At 42.6% G+C, this 23,261-nt stretch overlaps 1 protein-coding gene across 3 annotated transcripts in view; it reads left to right on the forward strand.

Annotated features, from left to right (window-relative positions):
- LOC147021241 (growth arrest-specific protein 7-like) overlaps positions 1-23,261 on the forward strand; it is a 74,189-nt gene that overhangs the window by 2,535 nt on the left and 48,393 nt on the right. For 2 of the 3 annotated variants that reach the window (XM_085891032.1, XM_085891030.1), the window contains exon 2: positions 14,069-14,183. In XM_085891032.1, the coding sequence (XP_085747158.1) occupies positions 14,069-14,183 (115 nt within the window). The remainder of the gene's footprint in view (positions 1-14,068; positions 14,184-23,261) is intronic. The other variant, XM_085891031.1, reaches the window with a different exon arrangement.

Raw genomic sequence — 23,261 nt, forward strand, 5'->3', positions numbered from 1 at the left:
CCTATGATAAAGATCCCACGGTGTCCCTCGCAAAGAATAGGTGAGCTATCGCCGACACCATGGCCAAATTACAAATTCCTGCCCTAACCAGCAGAGGGCACTGCATCAGCAGCACAGCCGCACCCTCAGTCAATGATGCTACCCCGCAACCTTGTGCTGCATACAAACGAAGATGAAGAAGACTCACTTTAACCCCGGAAAAGCCGGAAAAAGTCTGATGACGAGGCATATTTAGTGTGTATATAAAGTAATTGTGAATATCTAATTCGTCAAACTTTTTGAACCTTGCACATGTTCCTCATTGCGATGAACAGCTCCCAAAGTCCCATTAAAAAATGTCCCTGGTTGCCATAATACACGTCACATATCCTAAAGGATTATCCTAACATCGCATCCGACTGCATCGCCCTCGAACATTTTGCTTCTTTATGAACCTTTCACTGCATCCAGGAAGATGCAATCGAACGTAATTTCATGCTGAAACCATTCACTGAGCTGAAGTTCTCCCGAATGACTCGACGTACTCCATGAAGCATGCGCGTTGAGTTTATTTTCTTTTCACAGTCCAGCGGAAAGGGCAGGCTCATTTCTTCTGATGGCATTGTCTTGCTGTTAACCCTTACCTCTCCTTCACAATTGGCAACATAGATGAAGGTCTCTCTCTCTCTCTCTGTCTTTGTCTCTGTCTCTGTCTATCTCTCTATCTCCCGTGTTTCTACGATGGCATTCGAGTTGAGTAAGTTTGCATGAGGACACACGTCTTCTCGAGCAGCACGCCAACATGTAGGGTTTAGGTTTCCTGAGAGCTTGCAGGTCGGCTTGGAGTGTGCACTTCGAGTGTGCCCTGGGGGCTGTGTTTCGCTGTTTTGCCATCTCTTCACATGAAGGTCTCATGGAAACCAGACATGAAAGTCGTTCTGGAAGCTACCCTGACCGTTCTTCGGTACATTTGTCTCAAATGAAGAAACCAATGACAGGTAATATCTAATTGGTCCTGTTTCACCGGCACTTTTCCATTGCTGAAATGACATCCCTTCTTCAATATTTCGTGCCTTCGGAAGTGTTTGGGGGAATTACACAATTTAGGACATTCTGAGGATTGGTCTGGTATACATACCCATTTAATGAACACACGTGCTCCGTCTTGACCCCTCGATCTTTCTTCCTTACCGTCTCTGTCCATCGTTGTTAATCTAGCTGCCATTCCTGTTCTCAGATCTCAGCCAACCCTCTCTTACCCTCCTCCATTCCCTTCCATGCTCTTTATTTTTTTTTTTTTTTAACCTTCCTTCCATGACGAGTCTGATTGCAGTTATTGTCCAACTGGCCCAGCTCATCGCTGACTCACACTCAAAATCACATGCTCTTTCCAAACATCCGAATCGAGATGACTAATGACAAGAAATTGTAATACTGCAGTTCGGAAACAAAACAAGGAAGGGAAAGTCTGACATTAATTTATCTGAAATGGCATTTTTCACATATTGTCATATAAAGTGCTCATTTACAGCTGCAGTAATAAGAAGTGGGCGGACAACATCCTTGCGACAACATTGTGTGGGTAGCCAGAGCTTCCCCTGATTTATTTATTTATTTGTTGTTTTTTTTTCAAGTGAGCTCTATAGGTTACATGTTCTCTGCAACATAATACTATGACATTCCAAAACAATTTCTTAATTGTGGTAATCATCCAACGGCGATCTCTGGGAATGGAATTTCATGAATCTCTGAAACAATGGGCAACCTTGAATCTGATTCTCTGGCTGTTTTTACTTTAACCATCTTATGAAAAATACAAGGCTGGCAGGAAGGCAAAGAAGTATGCACACTCACCTCAAAGCCGTCTAGCCTGGGTTCGAATCCCGACCCAGCTATAAACTGTCATCCTGGTGTTTCACAGGCAGAGCGATTCATCAATGTGTCAATGTCCGTCAAATTGACCTTAGACTGGTGTCCCATTTGCTGGCATTAGTTGTTTGGACATTAAAGATCCCACGGTGTCCTTTGCGAAGAGTAGCTGAGCTATCACCACCACACCGAACAAATTATAAATTCCTGCCCTTACCTGATGTTGAATGTCAAGCCTCGCCAGCCGGTTCTTGAAAGACTTTGGCCAAGCTTCCTGGAGCCAACCCACCAAGAACGTGAGAATAATTTTGGCTATTAAATAATAAGAAGAAGACGTATAATTGTCACTTAAGATCGGTAATGGGTAATGTAGTCTCTGCTGGAATACCAGCATTTCAGCGTATATGATCGTTAAGCCAAATCTATACATGTCTCGTAGCGAAAGCTCCATTTGCAATGACATGCATTGCCAGCAGGAGAGGAGTGATGGTGGAATGAATTGATAAATGGTAGAAAATTAACAGAAACTACATTACCATTAAGAGGACAGGACGAAGATATTATAGTGGAAGCCATTATACTTCTATGTATGAGGTTGCGAATAGTTGCGTAGTGTAGTGTTAAAGCATAGCTTTGTACAACATTAAATTGGATCTAACAGCCAACCAGAAGCTAAACCAGCACAAACAGGAATGAGGTCCAAATTGAGACCTACCCATGTAGCTCTTATTGGTTTCCATGGTAGCCACATTCCTGGAGCATACTGTAGGAGTGACATAATTTGCAAGGAGTGACAAAAATCTGCAGGGTATCATCCGACGACTACTCCCCTAAAGATTGTGAGATAAAATGGTTGTGCAAGATGATGGTGACCAAATTGGCAATGACACTGATTGGACTGCGATGCACAAAGTTGTCGAAACAGGGTAAGCTTGGGGCAGCGGGGAATAAAATGTGATTGGCAGAGTGCAGCTCACCTGTCTGGACCGGTCGTCAGAGTAAAACTGAGACCACCCGTGATTGTGGACTTTTGTGCCCTTCCACGTGTGAGTCACCATAGCAGCGACGCCAACGGGCAAGTGCTTTTTGCAGTCATCTCAGCACAATCTATGAATAAGGTTGAGTCCTTGCACCACGCCACTGCTTAGGCTGATTCTAAAAGCTGAGGATGGGCTATGTCTTCTTCCTGTGCTTGTTTCTGCTCGTAAAGGTCATGTCTCCAAGACTACTGCCATCTTGGAAACCTCATCTCTCCCGAGCATTGTTTGGGCTTCTGCTTTCTTGCTTGCATCGTTGCTGAAAGTGATAAACATCTGGATGTGATTCTGTGCCACGATGGTTTGCCAAGACCTTGATACGGTTTGCTATCTTGTGACTTCCATCGGATGCATTTCCTTTACGAATCCGAAAGGCGAAACCACTTGTACTGCTGTCAACGACACTAACGACACCCAATGCTACCTCGTGCTTCATTCTTACGCAATTCTCAGGAACCTGATACTGTTTAGCTTCCGTGCACCATCTCATGAATAACTAGAAGGGCACTCAGTGGAGTGCATACCTCCGCCACGCAATGGCTGATCCACGAGAATATATCAGGCCCCATACATTTTTGAGATATCGTGCTACATATCGTTTTTGGCCCTATCTCTCAATGGTGGAGAATCAATTAAAAAATTAAATAATTCTCATATGCAGATCCGAATTTGGATCTTCACCAAAATCTAATCAATTCTTCGCCGTCACGCACCCAACGTGCCTCCAAAGTTTCATCCGAATCCGTCTACAACCTTTTGAGATATCCTGCATACAGACCGACAGACAAACAAACAGACAAAGAGGGATGAAAACATTGACATTCACCTTCAGTGGCAGAGGTAATAATATGAACATGCTGCACTGTCCTGGTAAATGTAGTGATGCGTTGGAATTAGATGCTGTGATGCACTGATGTATAAGAGGCGGTTATCGTTGGCTTAAATGGTTTTATTATCTGGGTTATGTGAGGATTTTAATTTTTTTTTCACCTAGTCTGTTCTACATTTGCTAATTGGAGTCCAAATCATTTGGTTATGAATATCTTTAATTGGCTACATGCTTAAGGATGTGGGACGTGGCTCTGCTGTTCCTCCTTTTTGAGACGTGTATTTGCCTTCCATCGCTCTGTCGGCCTTATTTACCTGTCCCACCCAGACACAACTAACAATGTAAATAGAAGCCTGATGTTTGTAAAAAGCAACTCGAAGGGCACTCGGTAGAGCGCATACCTCCGCCAAGCTGAACAGTGCACGTTTTGTATCCCACTGATAGGCTGGATCCGCATCTGGACCTGAATCAAAATCGAATCGGCTTGTTCTTGTCACCCATCCAACTCGTCCACCTAGTTTTTTTTACAACTCATCCACAACTTTTTGACATATCGTGTTATATATCATTTTTAATTTTTTTTTTGGCCTCGTCTCTCAATGGTGAAGAATCACTTTCAAACTTAAAAAAAAATTCTCGGATCTGGATCTTCACCAAAATCGAACAAATTTGTACTCGTTACACACCGACCAAATTTCGGCCGAATCTGTCCGCAACTTTTTGAGATGTCCTGCTCACAGGCAGACAAGGGAGAAAACATAACCTCCGTCCACCAAAAAAAAAAAATCCTTTTTTGAATCCTAAATCTTTCAAGTCGTTATTTTTTTTTGTACAGAGTCGAGGCTCGTGGAAGAGTGAGAACACAGGATGGATCAGGGTACAACGCAACAAAGAGAACAGCAGAAAGAGAAGGGGGGAATGCCAACAGCAAGGCCGAGAGGAGAAAATAGACAGAGATTAGGGATGCACGAGTAGGGTTGAGGGGTAGGGGAGAATGCATGGATCAGGCAAAGGGTACAAGACCAGGAAAGAGGCGGAAGACAGAGTGACCACTGACCTGTCGGCGATGGCAAAGTGATAGGCCTATAGACTCGGCTTCATCGCGGGATATTCTGATGATCTCGAATTCTAATGACCATGATATTCTAACGATCTTGAATCCCATCCAAGGAATGACATACAACAGTCCAAGAAACGTCAACATTTTCTCATTTTCCAATGAACAAGTATATCTATAATTACTAAGAAAAATATTTCTTTATTACTCGGATAAATTTATTCGTTGGAAATTATGAACGGCATTTCCTGGACTATTTATTGTAAGTGGTCTCGTTCCAAGAACCTTTTTAAAAACTTGTACATCTTGGCTTTGTAACTCAAGAGTCCATAGAACACGATACCCTGCAACAGGGTTCAGGTATATACTTCAATTTTGATAAAATAATTATGATAAAGATTGTTTAAAAAATCCGGAAGTTTGGTGCGATTAAAGCAGTCTTGTATAGCACCCTTATACGCTATATTGTGATGATGTCGAGTCACAGTTTAGGAGATGGAGGCTTTATTGATCACCATAGAATGAAGCGTCAATCAGCCTCGGACTTACATAGCCATATTGGCGGCCTCTTCTTGACCCCGATACCGTCCCCCTCACCTGCCACACCCTCTCATCTTATCTTTAACAATGCTTCTTCAGTTAAACTTGTCTCGTGTCACGTAAATGTTGTCAGAGGTACCAGAAGTGGTCGACCAACTCCAATCAACATGCTCCCTGTAGAGTTTCACGACAAGATGGGTACCTCCTGTTGGAACTAAGCTTTTTCTATAAACAGTTCTCCTCCTGCTCCAAAAATAGTTAAACCAGGACTGAGTGAGAACTTTAGTCCATTTCAAAAAATCCTCTTTGATTCCTCATGAGATCTGATAAAAATCTGATGAGATGTCATCATTGAGAAATGTTGAGAATAGCATTGACACTCACATTTTCACACACTTCTACTCAGAGGGAAAGTGCTAAAGAACCACTGGCAGGCCTATCTGAGCTGGCTGTGCCGTTTCACACTTCAATTGTGTCACACTGTAGTCATTTCACCCGGAGTTGGCGTTAACTTTCATAAACCCACTTGTCCATTGTTCACTGACCAATGAGATGGTGGCGCGTGATACCAATTGATTTATTTCCCTTCTGTTTGCAGACTTACCCTGACGACATCTGACCTAAAGCTCTGATGCCACTATTGTAATGATATGTTAAATTATGTAAGTCAATATATTGACTGATTGATAAAACTGTTCTCCTTTTCACTTAGTGTCTTAAGGTACTGCACCATCTTCAAGAGGATGTACCCTCTCCCCCCCTTCTGAGCTTGATAGGTTTAACAATCAATGATGGAAGTGACTTAATGTTTTGAATAACTCAACACACCTTCATCAGTGGGGATTCAGCTTTTGGGGGGAAGTTTGTCGACTTTCTGTGCTTTATCCTACAAACTATGTCCATTGGATGAATAACAAAAGGCACGTAAATGTGCCTTTGATGCTGCCATTGGAAAAAAAAAAACATAAGATTGAAAATCAGGTGGCTCATGCAGGAACAAAAGGCAAAAACATCTGAAATTGGAGAAGCCTTAACAGGAAGAACAATTTATCACAATATATATCATAATCAAATTGCTGACACAATGCTTCCTTTGTCCTTTTCCTGCGTCATTTGGAAAGGAGTACCTAAGAAGTCAGTCGAGAGGGATGAATCGATCAAAAAGTAAAATCCTTCCTGCAAGTGGCCTGTACGGTCTCACTTCAGCGGCTCGTTCCTTACTGCCCTGGCAGACAGACCTTCCTCTGGGAGATTCCCTGATTGATGTGACCTGCACTGTTCCCGGCATACAGGAATGCATGGAATGTCATGGCCCATAGCCCTGGCTCTGCAAAGCAATCACATGCATCACATGCATCCCACTCCACATCCATCATGGTGGGCTTGGCTGCTAATCTCTGCTGCAGGGTGGGAACTGTGATATGAGCTACAAAGATACTGAAAGTTCTGTGTGCTGGGAAGGAATGACTCAGGTGAGACGACGCGGGAATAATTACCATCTCATAATGCCGCTAACCCATGAAATCGACCGTACGCATGCTGGCCGTGAGACGTCGATAATAAATTTTAATCAAAGCAGCCAACTTCACACTGAGACTTTTGTGATGGTTCTAGGGAGTCTGGGGAAGGAAGAGAGTAAAAGTGGAGGGATGAAATATGAGGAATTCTGTGCTTGATCTCGTGCTAAGCATTGTGTCATTATGCTTGTCACAGGTTTGAAGTCTGGGAACTCTAATCCCCCGACATTGAAAAGATAAAACTATGAACCTCTTTGTTCATCTCTTTATCCCGTTTCTGCAACAGCCTTCCTGAGGCCATTCAATTCCACTCCTTCGAAGGTTTCTTGAAAGCAAGTGGTCCACCACAATCTCATACTCAGCCCTAACTGCAGCCTTTTCTAAACCCAGTAACCCAATCTAACCTCATCTAACCTAACCTAATCTTGCTTCTGGTTACTGTCTGCCATACCCTCCTTTCCATTTCATGTTCCTTTCCTTGCTTATTGTATCTAACCATGGCCCCCACTGCCCCCACAGTCAGTGCATTGTCTTTATACCCTCTGTCACCTTGCTCTTCCATGAGTCTCTCAATATTGTGTGTGTGTTGTTATATATTTTAAAAAGGCTCTTCTAGCTAAGAAGTTGCACAGGGTCTACCTATTTGGCATGAGCTTTGCAGAGCCATAGCCCCCCATACGATTGTACTGCAGCCATTACCAGGTGGATAATTTAATTCTTAATTTTATAGACCAGGCAACATCCATGGACACATGCTTCGGGCTTGTTGGCTCTCCACTTGTGAGGGAGGCCTTAAAAAATAAATAAAAAACCGTAAAAAATATTTAAACATTTAAACAGCTTGGAACATGCACCTTGACCTCATGGCTAAACTACACAGTCCAACAAGACTGCTCCATTAGCATACACATTAACCTCAGTCCCAAGGCTGAAGTACATGGTCAATCAAACGCACACATTCCAAAACCCCAAAGGACCATAATGCATGGTCATACAATTTGACTACTCAATAGGAGTAGGTCCCCATGACACTCGCCTTAAAAGGGTGGCTTTTTACATTTAAACAGAACTTGGGACATGTACTTTAACCCAATGGCCAAATTACACGGTCCAACGATACTGTCCCATGAGGATACACGTGCACCTCAGCCCGATTGCTGAATAACACGGTCATTCAAACACACGCATCCTAACCCTGAAGGGTCAGAATGCATGGTCATACAATTAGACCACTATTCAATGGGAGTAGGTCCCCATGACTTGAGCGAGGAGCAGAAGCTCCTCCCCGGAGTGAACTTGGCAAACCTTCCAAAACATTAAGTCGAGATCAGATCCCATTACTGTGGTGGGTACCAGGAGGTAAGAACCGCATCAGCTCATGCTGCTGCATGCATCCTGTCCAACAGGAAATGCCTGCCACACATTAACCTGTCGGTGGTACACAAAACAGTTCTGGGAGAAGCCAGGAACAATTTTAATTTAAATTGTTTCAACCAGATTACTCTGGGAAGGAGCTTCTGCTCTACACAGACGAGGGCTAACAATGCTTATTGGACTGTGTACTCTGGCCGAAGGGTCAAGGTGTGTGTCTCAAGCTGTTTAAATGTAAAAAAAAAATGTTGGGGGTTAAAAAAGACCTTCATAAGGCGAGGGCCAACAAGCATGAAATGTGTGTCCATGGATGTTCCCTCTCTGGGGTGGAATGGTCCATAAAATTGAGAATTAAATTATCTACTCAGTATTGGCTGCAGTGTAACCTTATGGAGATGTAGGGGGCTGTAGCTCTGCTAAGCTTATGCTTATAGGCAAAGCCTATGCAACTTCTTAGCCAGAAGAGCCATTTTATTCCTGGGTGCTCCCAGAACTGACAAGTTAATGTGGCAAGCATTTCCTGTTGGTCAGGATTCACACAGCAATAGCTGGTGTGGCACTTGCTTCCTGGTATTCATGATAGTAATGGGGTCTGATATCCCCTCGAATATCACAGATGTTAGGCTCCTGGGAAATGCCGTGATAGTTAAAACCGCGATTGTAGAAACCAAGTTCCAATGTGAAAAGGAGGATTCGGTTCCTGGGCTTTGAGCAAATATAGAGGAAGATCGGCTGCAGCCAGAAATAAACACATAAATGTATATAAGGCATGTGAACATTGAAATAACCATGTAAATCAAATAAATACAGTATAAAATAAACAAAAACACGAGCTTTACCTTTTAAAATTAATTCCAAAACAGCGAGGTGGGTAAGGGTAAACATATTACGTACTCATTTGTACGGTACACTGCTGTAAATAGAAAACACAAGACTTAGCTCGGAATGATGATGCTGTTCGAGGGAGGAGCTTGGTCCTCTTGCAATGGCTGTTGCGATGGCTGTTGGATCAGCTTGGTCCCGGGTGCATCGTGGAATTGTTGGTAAATCTGTAATGATTTCTCCCATGCACCGGCGCACTCAGATGGGTATATCCACAATGGTTTCTCCCATACATCAGTCCACTCAAAGGCATTTTTTTTTCTGCATGGTCCTCAACCCAAACACTACTAAGCGCTTTTGCCATCCTTTCAATAAAAGTATCACGGGACTGGAATGAGCCTTTTGCGCTTTGCCAGCACGGATGTTTGACTCGCGTTAACCACAAAGTCGATTCAATGATCCCGTAATGGCGGCCACCAGATGCCGCACTTTCACCTCTTGCCAACGTATCTAACAACCCAATTTTTTTCACACAATGTCGTAAGCTCACTCTGTCTTTTGGCACAAGTAACTTGTCCATCATTTTATGTTTGGGCACTATTATTAACTGTTTTGCGTCTACTAGATCTTGTAGATCTAGTATTACAGGATCTCTGTAATCCTTTCCTGTTTGATGATGATTCATTATTTTAATTTAGCTTCATTCCCATATGCTGGTCTGATTACAACAATGAATGGTGCGCGAGAAACAAGAAAAGGCTCATAATGGGAGCTAATCGTACACGCGGACGCAAACAATGACTCATTTCAGCTCAAAAACCATGATTGGCTGAAATGAAATACCACGATAACTAAATCAGAACACAATTGGTTGCCCGCGGTATTAGAACCTGTGATATGTGAGTGTTTACTGTATATGTATGTATGTACATCTCTATTATAATACCAAGCTTGCACACTAAAAACTCGGCTCGCCGTCACACGATCCCTATGAAATTGCTGTGGCACTTAGCGGACATGCCGACAATGTTTGGGAACTCTTGGCGTTCCATAGTACCCCTTGCATTTTGCACAATGCGTATTTTTGTCATTCCCCGTGTACGGTCTGTCGTCTGCTACCAGCTATGTTGTATCGCTAGTATGTGTATATTACTCTGTATACAGTGCCTATGAAAAGGGTACACCCCTTTTCAAAATTTTCAACTTTTGTTGCCTTATAGCCTGGAATTAAATTGCATTAAATCAGAATTTCACAAAATTAATTAAAAATAGATAACTAGAATATCTTGGTTGGATAAGAGTCCATCCCCCTTGTAATAGCAATTTTAAGTTAGCTCAGGTGCAACCAATCACCTTCAAAATCACACACCAAGTTAATTGGCCTCCACCTGTGTTAAATTGTAGTGATTACGTTTATTTCAGAATAAAATCAGCTGTTCCGGTAGGTTTCCTCTGCTGGGTATTGCATTTCACAGCAAAGACTCAACCATGAGCACCAAGGAGCTTTCAAAAGATCTCCGGGATAAAGTGGAAAGGCACAGATCAGGGGATGGGTATAAAAGTATTTCAAAGACCTTGAATATCCCTTGGAGCACAGTCAAGACAATCACTAAGAAATGGAAGGTGTATGGTACCACCAAGACCCTGCCTAGATCAGGGCATCCCTCCAAACTGGATGACCAAGCAAGGAGGAGACTGATCAAAGAGGCCACCAAAAGGCCAATGGCAACTTTGAAAGAGCTACATGCTTTTATGACAAGACTGGTCACTGTGTGCATGTCACAACAATATCCCAAGCACTCCACAAGTCTGGCCTGTACCGGAGGGTGTCGAGAAGGAAGCCATTACTCAAAAAAGCCCACCTTTAGTCCCATTTGAGGTACGCAAAAAACCTGGAGATTCTGTAGCCATGTGGCAAAAAGTTTTGTGGTCTGACGAAACCAAGATATAATGTTTTGGCCTAAATGCAAAACGTTACAATTTGCACAAACCCAACACAGCACATCACCCAAAGAACACCATCCCTACTGTGAAGCATGCTGGTGGCATCATCATATTATGGGGTTGTTTCTCATCAGCAGGGACTGGGACACTTGCCCCACTCAAATAATTTAAATAGTGGAATTGAAGCCCAGGCTAGAAGGCAACAAAAGGTTAAAAATTTGAAAGATGGTTTAGACTTTATATAGGTAATGTACATACATATATGTGTATACCGATGTAAATAGCTATGTACATATATAAGCTGTTAGTACTTTTTATGTTATGTACTTTTTATGTTTGCATGTCTGGACGGACTGCCTTCGCCCCATTGGTTGGACAGCTGACTCCACCCACAACTGTAAACTGAAAGAAAAAAGAAATCATACCGCCACCATTTTCTGAAGGCGCATAGATTTCAGGCCTTTGTTGTCAGGCCATGGGACAATGCAATTGTGATTATCCGAACTATATAACCACGATGTATTATATCTGCATTGAAGTAGGCATGTTTTTACCCCGTGCACACAAAGCAAACGGCAGGGTTAAGCAATTGGTTCACTTCTGTCTATCAGTCCATCCATCCTGAGATATCTGTGTATGATCGAGGAACAACTTAATTTCAATTGAGTGTTATATTTTTTTTTCACACAAATCAGAACATGAATGAGGAAACGTACCTGCAGTTCAGCAGAACACGGCTGAATAGTGTGGAACTACAGAAAGGTCACGCATCATTTTGATAGGCTTTTCTGCTCGTGTACCGGTGTGTCGAGTTTAACCTTTCACAAAGTTGAAAAACACTCTTTGCGCCGTACAGGGGTCACGACTGGAGTTAATCATTCACTTTGTTCTTGGACATTTGATGCTACGGCAACAGCGCTTTTGAATACATAACGGTGAACTAACTTTCATTGTCGGATTTTATCAAAAGTTAATTTTTTTTTTAATTGAAAAAATGTTTAATTTTATTACCTCTGCCACCGAAGATGGGTGGAGGTAATGTTTTCACCCCTGTTTGTCTGTTTGTTTGTCTGTGAACAGGATATGTCAAAACGTTATGTACGGATTTGCATGGAACTCGGTGGACAGGTTAGGTTTGTGATGGGGACGAACTGATATATATATATATATATATATATTTATATATATATATATATATATATATATATATATATATATATATATATATATATGTTGGTGAAGTTCTGGATCTATGATATTTGTAAGTGATTCTTCACCATTTCGAGATGGGGCCAAAAATGATACATAGCATGATATTTCAAAAAGTTGTGGACAGATTACGATAAAATTTGGTGGATGAGTTATGTACATGACGAGAACAAGCCGATTAGATTTGGATCAAGGTCCTGATGCAGATTCGGCCTATCGGTGGTATACAAAACGTAAGCTGTTCAGCATGGCAGTGGTATGCGCTCTCCCGGGTGCCATTGTAATTTTTATTATGTATTCTTAGTTCCTTTGGAAAGAGACCAACTATGACATATATGCAGAATCGAGCAATTCTCACACACTTGTAGCACGTCGCTTTATCTCGATAGAACCGGATTATTACACTGTGGAGATCAGCATGAAGTCCAACATCAACAGTTGGGCGTCAGATGTTTTTTTTCATCATCTGTATCGAGAATCTCAGCACAGAGCACAGAGATGTTGTGCGTTAACCGGCTCTTTAATTGATTTATCGGGTTCAACCCTCTTGATCTAACTCAACAAGTTGGCTTGTTCATTTTTTCAAGGTCAATTTGTGTATTTTCAAATAGTTTCTATTCTTTTCCTTACTTTTTTTTAATTTATTTTTTAAAGAAATGATTAATGAGGCAATGACGGGTGTGTTTTTTTTTTTTTTCCTCCTTCAGCCTCCGCTACAGACTTATCATACTTTCCATTACCACTGAGGGCCTTTATCGCTAAGGTTGCCTGTTTGACCACTTCTCGGTGTACCAGACAAGCTGCTTTCAGGACATTGTTTTCTTCTCTAAGTACCGAGAACACAGGTAATGAAATTCCAAGCTTCCGTCGGGAGTGAAGGCGCGCGTGCCCTGAAAACGATGAGAAAAACATCCCGAATGCAACCAATGAAAACGACAAAACGAACAGCTCTTTGGATTGATGAGCTGCCTCCAGCAGAAATGACAAAAGTCTTATTGTCAAAGTGTATCCTGGATTCCTCCAAGTTTTCCACCACATTCCATGCCCCCCCCCCTTTAAATCACTGCAACACACTGTGTTAATTCCGAGCCACGTTTTGTGCTTTCCCTTTTGGAAAAGGAATGGTTTGCGGTAATCGGTGATGAACGAGGAGCGAGGATGAGATGTCAATGTCGATGCGATGGGAATACGAGGTGTGTGACAGATTCCGTTGCAGGGAGAGACACGTGACTGGTGACGACTTGTTTTTCTCTGTCTGATCCCCTCCGCGCTGGTTATGGGCACCTGGAGAACGTAAAATTTCCTTGAAGAAGCATCCTAAACAAAGAACCTGGCATCTACCCCCACCTCCCTTTCCAAATTTGCTTTCTGTAGTAAAGAAAGATAAACATCTCGGGTCAAAGGTCAAAAGCAAATTGTTTTTACCAACCTGGGAGGAAACACAGTATGACTTTCAGACGTATTGTATGTAGAGACCTCACAGTACACATAACACTGTTTGGTTTGTTTTTAAATGATGAGATGTCAGACATCTGTGACTATATTCATGGTTCGGAGACACTTACAGGAAACGGTCACGTTAGGACGGTCACTTAACATCGACAATAATCACAACTGGAAAAACGCTGACGGATGAACACATGGTGTGTACCACATCTAATACATTTTCACGGGTGTACGCGTGGGCCTTTGATATATCCTAAAAATAATGAGGTAGTCCAGATTATAAACAGACGGAAGAATGTATTTGGCTTCCTTTGCCTATCTGCTAACTCGGCTGGAATCTTTTATCCCCATTGCCTCCGTTGTACGGACTTCTCTTAGATACATCTAGCATCTCAATAAACAACAAGTTGCTTTGAAAGCTCACTTTTTCGTGCCTGTGTGCCTGCAGCAGAAGGGTGGAGATGCAGACACGGAGGAGGAGGAGGACTCAAAACTCCCTCCGGGTTGGCAAAGCGTGCCGTCGCCTTCGGGGCAGATATACTACGTGAATACTCAAACGAATGGTGAGGAGGACATGAGGTGCACCTCTTGCGCTGCGGTGGACTTTTAATTCTGCCAGGAAGAAAGCGCTATCTTTTGCTTTTACAATGTTCTGTATCAATTCCACAGCGTCATGCTGATAGATTCACAGCAGCTTGGGAATTCGAACCAGATATAACGTGGTTGAGCAGTTCCTAACGTGGTTGAGCATAATCGTTGTTACCGGCTGCATTGGTGATCTTTAACCTGTGCCGCAGTCACTCGCGGATATTCTCCCTTAACCCCAATAACCCCGACCGCAGATTTATGACTATCGACGAGGCAATAATTAAATATGGTGTCAGCAAAAAAAAAGTTTTTTTTTTCCTTACAAAAACAATGCGTCCTGGCAGAGATTTCATGGCCACTACTCGAGGGGTGGGACCCAGGGGCAATTCCGATTGGCATTGGCAGACTGGGAAAATTACTTCCCGTAACAAATCTCGGTTGTTTGTGAGTTTGCAAAACCAAGACTAAACACTTCGAAAGGATTTTTTTGTTGTTTGTGCCCTGTAACTGCACCTGCAGGAAGGGCCTTATGAGATACAGCGGCACTGGCAACAACAAAAGACAATCACAGCAAGATGGCCAGAAACGATCGGGGGGGGGGGGGGGAGGGGAAAGTAGTTTCAGAAATGGCAGCAAATGCTGCAACGGCGACAGAAAGGATAAAATGGTTTCTGCAGAATTCAGGGCTATGTACATGTTAGCTCTGCATGGAATGAGGAAGTGAGGCTTGCGGTGGGGTAATAGACTTCATTATAGATTTTGAGAAAAGGAGGTGATATGCAAAGGATTGATGAAAAAGTGGGGATTATAAAGTTTGGGTGAAAGGCAAAGAAAAAGGAATGGATATTCATGTAACATTAGTAGTTGGGAGAGGGGGGTAGGCATGTATGGGGCAGACATAGGAAGGAGGGGCGAGGGCAAAAATTCCGCCTCTTTCGTGTGTAATAGTATTTATATGTCCCAGACCAACAGAAGAAGTCGTCGCATATAATGCACAGGCAACAACAAAAAGTTGCGCAGCTGTTCATGTTTTTTTTTTTTTTTCTTTCGCATTCGACCTCTTTAGGAAGTGGTTTTTGTGATCGATCGAAAAGAGATTTCTCCAAACAGACTCTTTTACAGCTTTAGGGTTCGAGAAATGTATACTATCAGCCTTTGATAAGCAACGGCGGAATTCTGACATGCACTTCCTTTCTTTGGACAACACATGACTGGAGAGGATGTGTGTTACACACTTCATTATGAGCAAACACAATGTGTACTCACTGTCCAAAACAATGGTGTTTCCTTCTTTACTCGATCTTTTGTCCATGTGTCTGTTTGTCCTTTATTGCCCTTGTCAGTTTTGAGATGTTGACCCCACCCCCCACCTCCTCCATCCACTCTCCCCTCCACCACTACAATGTTTTATCACTTATTCTTGTGATTAAAAATAATACCAAATTAACATTTAATGTCGTATCGAGCTTACATTCTCTTTCTGTTACTACTCTGACTCCTGTCTTTGCTTTTATCTTTCTTCACCAACAGAGGCATTGTATAGCTGTACCCTTCCTTTAAGAGCTGCGATAACGGACGTCTTGATGATGATGGTACTTGATGATGAGGGCATTTAGTATAGTCACAGATCTCGCGGTTTTCTATGACTAATTATTTCCTTTTTAAGTTATAATGCAAAATTTAACAGTTTTTGGTTGTGTTTTTGTGCAAGACGTGAAGTTGTGAACCTGTGGTTTCAATGTTCTCGTGTGTCTGCATGAATGGCGTTTTTGTTTAAGGTCAGTATGAAGAACACTTCATGATTTGCTCCTTACACCAGCATGTGACCAAAAAACCAAATGGCTGCGTTTCAGGAATAAAATTTGACACGTACTCATTTGTCCAAAACGATGGTGTTTCCTTCTTTACTCGGTCTTTTGTCTGTGTCTGTTTTTCCTTTATTGCCCTTGTCAATTCTGAAATCTTTGCTCAATCGAAGCGTGGTGGCTTGTGTCTGTGAAGACACTGGGAAATCGTGTGCAGCTCTCCCCGTTGGGTCCCGGAACGTATCCCTCCACCCCACGTGGTTCGCACACCCCATTATTGTCTTAGTCCATGACGCCGCGAGCCCCAACACGCATGGCTGTCACTGTCCCATGAGCCCAGTTCGTTGGTGGGTCATCGTGCATTGACCTCTCAACTATATCGATGGGACTGACAACACCAATGTCGGCAGGGTCTGGTGGTGGTGGTGGTGGCTTTTCCAACCGAAACCCGCATCAATGGCCTGGGTAATCACTACAAAGCACATTTAAGACGGACAAGCATATAAGACCTGTCACTTCACAATGGCTAATCTATAGGGTAAGAACAAACAAGGATTCCTGGGGGATCCTGCCATCGGCGCAGGGATAACCAGCGTTGCACGTTGGCGTTTGAAGTTTCGACACGTCTGCCCATGCGCACCCATGCCCAAACCGACGTTTTTTTAAAAAAAACTTTTTTTCTATTGCATCATGACCCTTCAAGGGAGTTCCTTGAATCCACCATCGTTGGATTCATTGAAATCCGTTGATCCGTTCTCAATTCAAAATATGACAAAGAGACAAACCGAGGGACACGGCTCCTTTTATAATATATTCATACAGAGGGATAAAAAAGGGTTTCAAGGAAAAGCCGTTTTACACACACACACACACACACACACACACACACACACACACACACACACACACACACACACACACACACACACACACACACACACACACACACACACACACACACACACACACACACACACACACACACTTGCTTGGCAGGAATACTACTGCAGTTCTCAAAACAAATAATGATGCATAATCCTACATCACAATTCAATTGCCTCACACTAATGCCAATGCATGCACAAAGGGAATAACTCTCGTTATACATTGCGATGCAAAAATTTCCCCGCCAAGGTATTCCCACAACAATATTATATATATATATATATATATATATATATATATATATATATATATATATATATATATATATACATCGAAATATGTGCAGCGTGACGAGCACTCCCTCAATCCCTAATGGACATGAAGTCCTTATACCAAAGCATCACCTCCAACCCGGAGGCCTCAGCCCGGCTGCTCTGTCAAACAGACAAAGATTACATGGTTACCGCCAGGACGCGTCCAGAGACAAACACCACCTGGACGTGTCTGGAGCCAACCTGGCTGGAGACGAACACTGCTTGGACACATCCGGAGACAAACTCCCGTCCGGATGTAAACACCACCCGGATATGTCTTGAGACAAACCCTGCCCGGACACGTCCAGAGACAAACACCGTCCGCACATGTCCAGAGACAGAGAGAGAGGGGAGGGGAGAGTGAGAGAGGTGTGGGAGGAGGGTGCTGCACTGTATTTGGAGTGGGTAGAGCAAGGATGGGACAGAATGTTGTGCTTTATGAACAACACACACACACACACACACACACACACACACACACACACACACACACACACACACACACACACACACACACACACACACACACAACTGGCTGATATCGGCAACAACCCAAAAAACATGAGTAGGTTTTACCCGAAACACAACGTTGCATTTATATCGACGTTTCAGGGATATGTTCACAAACATGAATATTTATAAACAGCTGCGTGTGATGAGTGGAAAAATTTTTTTCGCTCTGTAATTTAGAAAACATGTAAATATGGCAAACAGCTCGGAAATCAGATGTTATTTCACAACTCATTCAGGGTGACGGAGCATGAACCACTCGCTCGGGGTGACGGAGCATGAACCACTCGCTCGGGGTGACGGAGCATGAACCACTCGCTCGGGGTGATGGAGCATGAACCACTCGCTCGGGGTGATGGAGCATGAACCACTCGCTCGGAGTGACGGAACATGAACCACTCGCTCGGGGTGACGGAGCATGAACCACTCGCTCGGGGTGATGGAGCATGAACCACTCGCTCGGAGTGACGGAGCATGAACCACTCGCTCGGGGTGACGGAGCATGAACCACTCGCTCGGGGTGATGGAGCATGAACCACTCGCTCGGGGTGACGGAGCATGAACCACTCGCTTGGGGTGACGGAGCATGAACCACTCGCTCGGGGTGACGGAGCATGAACCACTCGCTCGGGGTGACGGAGCACGGACTACTCGATCAGGGCGACGGAGTATGAACCACTCGCTCAGAGCGACGGAGCATGAACCGCTCGCTCTTGGTGACGGTGCACGAACGACCCGCTGCGAATAACGTGGCGTGGCAAAAGCATCCACAGTGAGTGAACGATTCGCTCAGAAGGACGTAGCACGGTACCGCTATCGACGGTAAGGCGTTCGGCAAGTGGCATAAGCACTCATGCAAGCACTCCGATTAAATGGCTGATAAGGTTGGCCAGGCTGTCGCTGCAAAACATATAGGATTCCTTTAAGTAAAATGTTTCACCGCACATGCAGCAGTTAATGAAACAAAATGAATTCGTTTGAATAATGGCTTTATCCAGAAAAGTTGCAGCTGAATGTAGAACAACCCTGGAGACATCGCAAAGTTAAATTGCCTGTGAAATAAACTTTGCAGATTATCCACCATCTTGCCTGCTCGTCTGTGCACACGTCACGTTGTACATCGGTTTGGGGCTCACACAAACGTGATAACTTTTTTTGTTTAACATCCGTTTTTCACCAGATTTGCTTTGATTCCCTGTGGAGCACCTCGCGAAAACTCCGAAAATATAGAAACAGATGTAGCAGACGCTATGGATAGGCAGTCCCTCTGGGGTCAGGGCACGAGGTTTTCAGTGAACACATTAAATCATATAGCTCAATGAAGTTGGTTAATTTTAGCACATTCCTAAAAAATTTTGTTCACTAAATAGAATTCTCCAAACAGGAAAAAAAGGTGTTTCATGCTTTGGAAATGTCACGTTTTCTTGTGTACCTCTGGAGAAGGAGGGTTAGGGTGAGGGTTAGGGTTAGTAAATTGCTTGCTTAAAGTAAATAGATATATCGGCTCAGTTATAGGACTCGTTATTTCTTTAACTCATCAGATTTCACAACAGATTTCGACACATTTTTAGTCTGGACGATGTCCGATCCTCAAAACCGAAATAAGATTTCGATGATGTATTTTAATTAGTCTGTGAGAGTAGATCGTGGAAAATCGTATCATTTTATGCAAGAAATCGCTCCAAGCTCCTAATTTGAAAACTATAGTACTTACAAAAGTGATGTATACGGCGATTCCTCGTGATGATGAACAGGAATTCGATAAAATGAGCGAGGAAAGTGAAAAAAAAACATTATCGTGAAGAAATCGTTGCGTCCTGTTTCAAGTCAATGCATGGTTGAGCAGGACAAATCACATGGCGGCTTCAGACCCCAGCAATGTTACCCAAGAAACGCATTGAGAACCCAGAGAGTGAGGTGATCGAGGATGTGCTTGATGAAGGATATAATTAAATAAGGCCATTAATTATCTTCAAAAGGGGTATTTTAAATAACACAAGCACCCAATTTTCACTCTTGCACTTCCTTGGAGTTTTATTTGTATGCATGCAAAGTACCAGGCTGCTAGATTTTATAGTTTTGGAGTTATGGGGGAGACACACAGACACACATTGACATTTTATTCGTGAGTATATATATATATATATATATATATATATATATATATATATATATATATATATATATATATATATATATATATATATGTTGTTGTTCGTCTTTCGGCTGCTCCCGTTAGGGGTCGCCACAGCGGAATCATCCGTTATGATCCACATACTGATTTGGCAAAGGTTTTACGCCGGATGCCCTTCCTGATGCAACCCTGGTCGCCTCTTATGACACAGGGATAAGGATTGGGTTTTGCCATGATTCCGAGCTGCCCTACACCCTCTTATAGCGCGGCCCAGCGCAGAGCTCCCGTCCTCAAGCGATCCTCCAACCCAAGCCTCTGAGTAGCCAGATTACAGGCGCACGCCACTATGACCGGTGTATATATATATATATATATATATATATATATATATATATATATATATATATATATATATATATATATATATATATATATATGTGTATATATATATATATATATATATATATATATATATATATATATATATATATATATATATATATATATATATATATATATACACACACACACACACACATACTCCTTCATGAGTCAAACATCACTGTTATATCAAGGTATGGATACAATACAAGCATTGGAGGATGAGTTAGGGTTGTTTTTTGCAGATGTGAAAATGTAATTTAAAGATATTCTACATGCTGTATCTATTGTTTTTTGTATGCATGATGCATGTCTATCTTCTGTCATTATTTTATACACTACCAGTCAAAAGTTTTAGAACACCCCCATTTTTCCAGTTTTTACTGAAATGTAAGCAGTTTAATGTTTCAATGAACTCTGAAATTAAAGCATAGAACAAATAAACAACTGCAGCTGAAAAAGAAATCATGAAATCGTTTTGTTGAACAAAATTTTATCTAAATTTTTGACTCGTCAAAGTCGCCACCTTTTGCAGATATAACAGCCGAACATACTCGTGGCATTCTTTCTACAAAGGAAATCAAATATTGTTCGGAAAGTTCTTCCCAACACTGTTGCAGAAGTTCCCACAAATGTGTTGCACTTGTCGGTTGCTTTGCTCTCACCCTTCTGTCCAGTTCATCCCAAACCAGCTCGATGGGGTTTAAATCTGGAGACTGTGCTGGCCATCCCATGATTTGAAGCCTCCCGTCTTATTATTTTCTTCTAAGGTAGTTCTGACATAGCCTGGAGGTATGTTTTGGGTCGTTATCTTGCTGTAGGATGAACCCCTGACCAACTAGGCGTAGACCAGAGGGTATTGCATGGCGCTGCAAAATTCTGTGGTAGCCCTTTTGGTTCAGGGTGTCAGTCAGACTGTGCAAGTCACCGACTCTGGTTCCAGAAAAAGAGCCCCAGATCATCACGCTTCCTCCTCCATGTTTGACAGTTTGTGTCACACACTGAGGAACCATCCTTTCACCTACTCGACGATGTACAAAAACCCTGCGTGATGAACCGAAGATTTCAAATTTTGATTCATCAGTCCATAAGACCTTCTTCCAGTTCCGTAGTCCACTGGTGGTGCTTCATGGCCCGGGCAAGCCTCTTTTTCTTATTTTGCCATCTTATCAATGGCTTTCTTACTGACACTCGACCTGTCAAACCTGCAGCTCGAAGTCTTCTCTTCACAGTTGAAACTGAGACTTCCTTACTTCGACCAGTGTTAAGCTGTGCATGAAGCTGCTGTCCTGTGAGCCGCTTATCATGCAAGCTGTTGACTCTCATAAACTTGTCTTCTGATTGTGTTGTGGCTTTGGGTCTGCCAGACCTCTTCCTGTCAGTGTTTCCTCTAGTTTCCAAGTGCCTTTTGATGGTCTTGGAAACTGTACTCACTGACACCTTGGCTTTCTTTGCAATTTCTCCAAAGGAAAGACCTACACTTTTCAGGGTTAATAATGGTCTGTCTGTCTTCCTTTGTTAATTGTCTTTTTCTCACCATTATGACAGCAATATACTACTTCCTGCAGTGCAATATTGTTCAAATAATGCTTCAGAGATTGTGGCAACACAGTCTGTTCCAACACTACTTTTATACAGGCAGAGAGTTTGTAACTAATCAACAAAAGTTGGGACACCTGTAGGAATTGTTTGCATCAACTTTCAAGGCTTAATTTACTTCCGTTGCTGCAGAACAGCTGCAGTTGCTAACCCATTACTTCTTCCCTGAAAAGGGCCTTTTTAACAACTCTGAAACTTACATTATTTTTCAGGTTTTGGTAACAAACTTTTTTTTTTAACCTCTGATAGTTTACCGCTTAGCTTTGTACCATTTCAGGTTATTCACTGGACTTGAACTGCTTAAATTTCAGTAAAAACTGGAAAAGGGGGGGGGGGGTGTTCTTAAACTTTTGACCGGTAGTTTAGGTAATAGATTCACTCATTGCCAAACTTCTTAATATATTGAGAATAAGTCACAAGAAGAAATGTTTGCAAAAGTTAACTTATTATTGGAAAGCAAACATGAATAAACACAGAAACAAAGACACATCCACAGAGTACAAGAGCAAATGGGAGAAAGTAACCAACATTCTGATCGTCCTTCGAAGTGAATTTGACAGAAGTATGACGGTATCTTACCTGTTGAGTGGGTATGAGTGTAATCCCTCTTCGTGCAGATACCATGAGTAGTGTTAACCAGCCATCCTGCTGTGGTTGGATGATGTACTGTAAGCTTGACAGTTTTATTGGATTGTTATTGTGTTAAAACCATCGGTGTTGTTCGAAGCTGTTCAAACTACAAGACCACCCTTAACACCGCTTCAGCGAGCTTAGTTGTAGTACACCAAAAGTGCACAAATTATGCCCATTTTCCACTCTAATATTTCCTTGCAATGACAATAGCAGTAGGGACAATAACTGTAACACTTACATGTTCTGGAAGCAATCTAGAATTAACCACGCAGATTTGCTCCGAAGGTGTTGTGCATTGTGGTCGTAAGCAGCAGTGAATGTGGGTTTTTGAAAGTGTGGAGGTGGGGAATGGGGATGGGATTGTTTTAGTGTAGTAGCTACAAGAGGCAAATTCCACTCCCACCTCTCCCCCCTTTTACCTTCCACCTACATATGGCTCACAATTGGGAAACTTTTGGCTGTAAGTGATTTCTGCTCTAACTTGGCTCCAATGAGAGGTCGCAATGGCTGAGGTGGAAAACGTTACAAAAAGACGAAATGAACCAGCAGAGAAACAATTTTACACACCTTGTGTTAATACAATCAGCACATTACGTTTACCTCTTATTGAGCCAATTGTCACCCATGTCGTCATGTCTATATTTTGGACTAAAGGTGCAATATACGAGCAAACAGGATTAACTGAAGACATAGACACACCCAAAAGGAAGAGCATTGATGAATAAATGGACGGGAAAGACAGGAAAAGTATGGTGTCCTCTGCAAGAGGCCTGTTTGTGTGGCCTCTGCTGC

The sequence above is a fragment of the Eptatretus burgeri genome, chromosome 8 (assembly GCF_056783735.1).
Source record: "Eptatretus burgeri isolate ZD-2024b chromosome 8, Ebu_testis_v1, whole genome shotgun sequence".
In the NCBI taxonomy this organism is placed as follows: domain Eukaryota; kingdom Metazoa; phylum Chordata; class Myxini; order Myxiniformes; family Myxinidae; genus Eptatretus; species Eptatretus burgeri.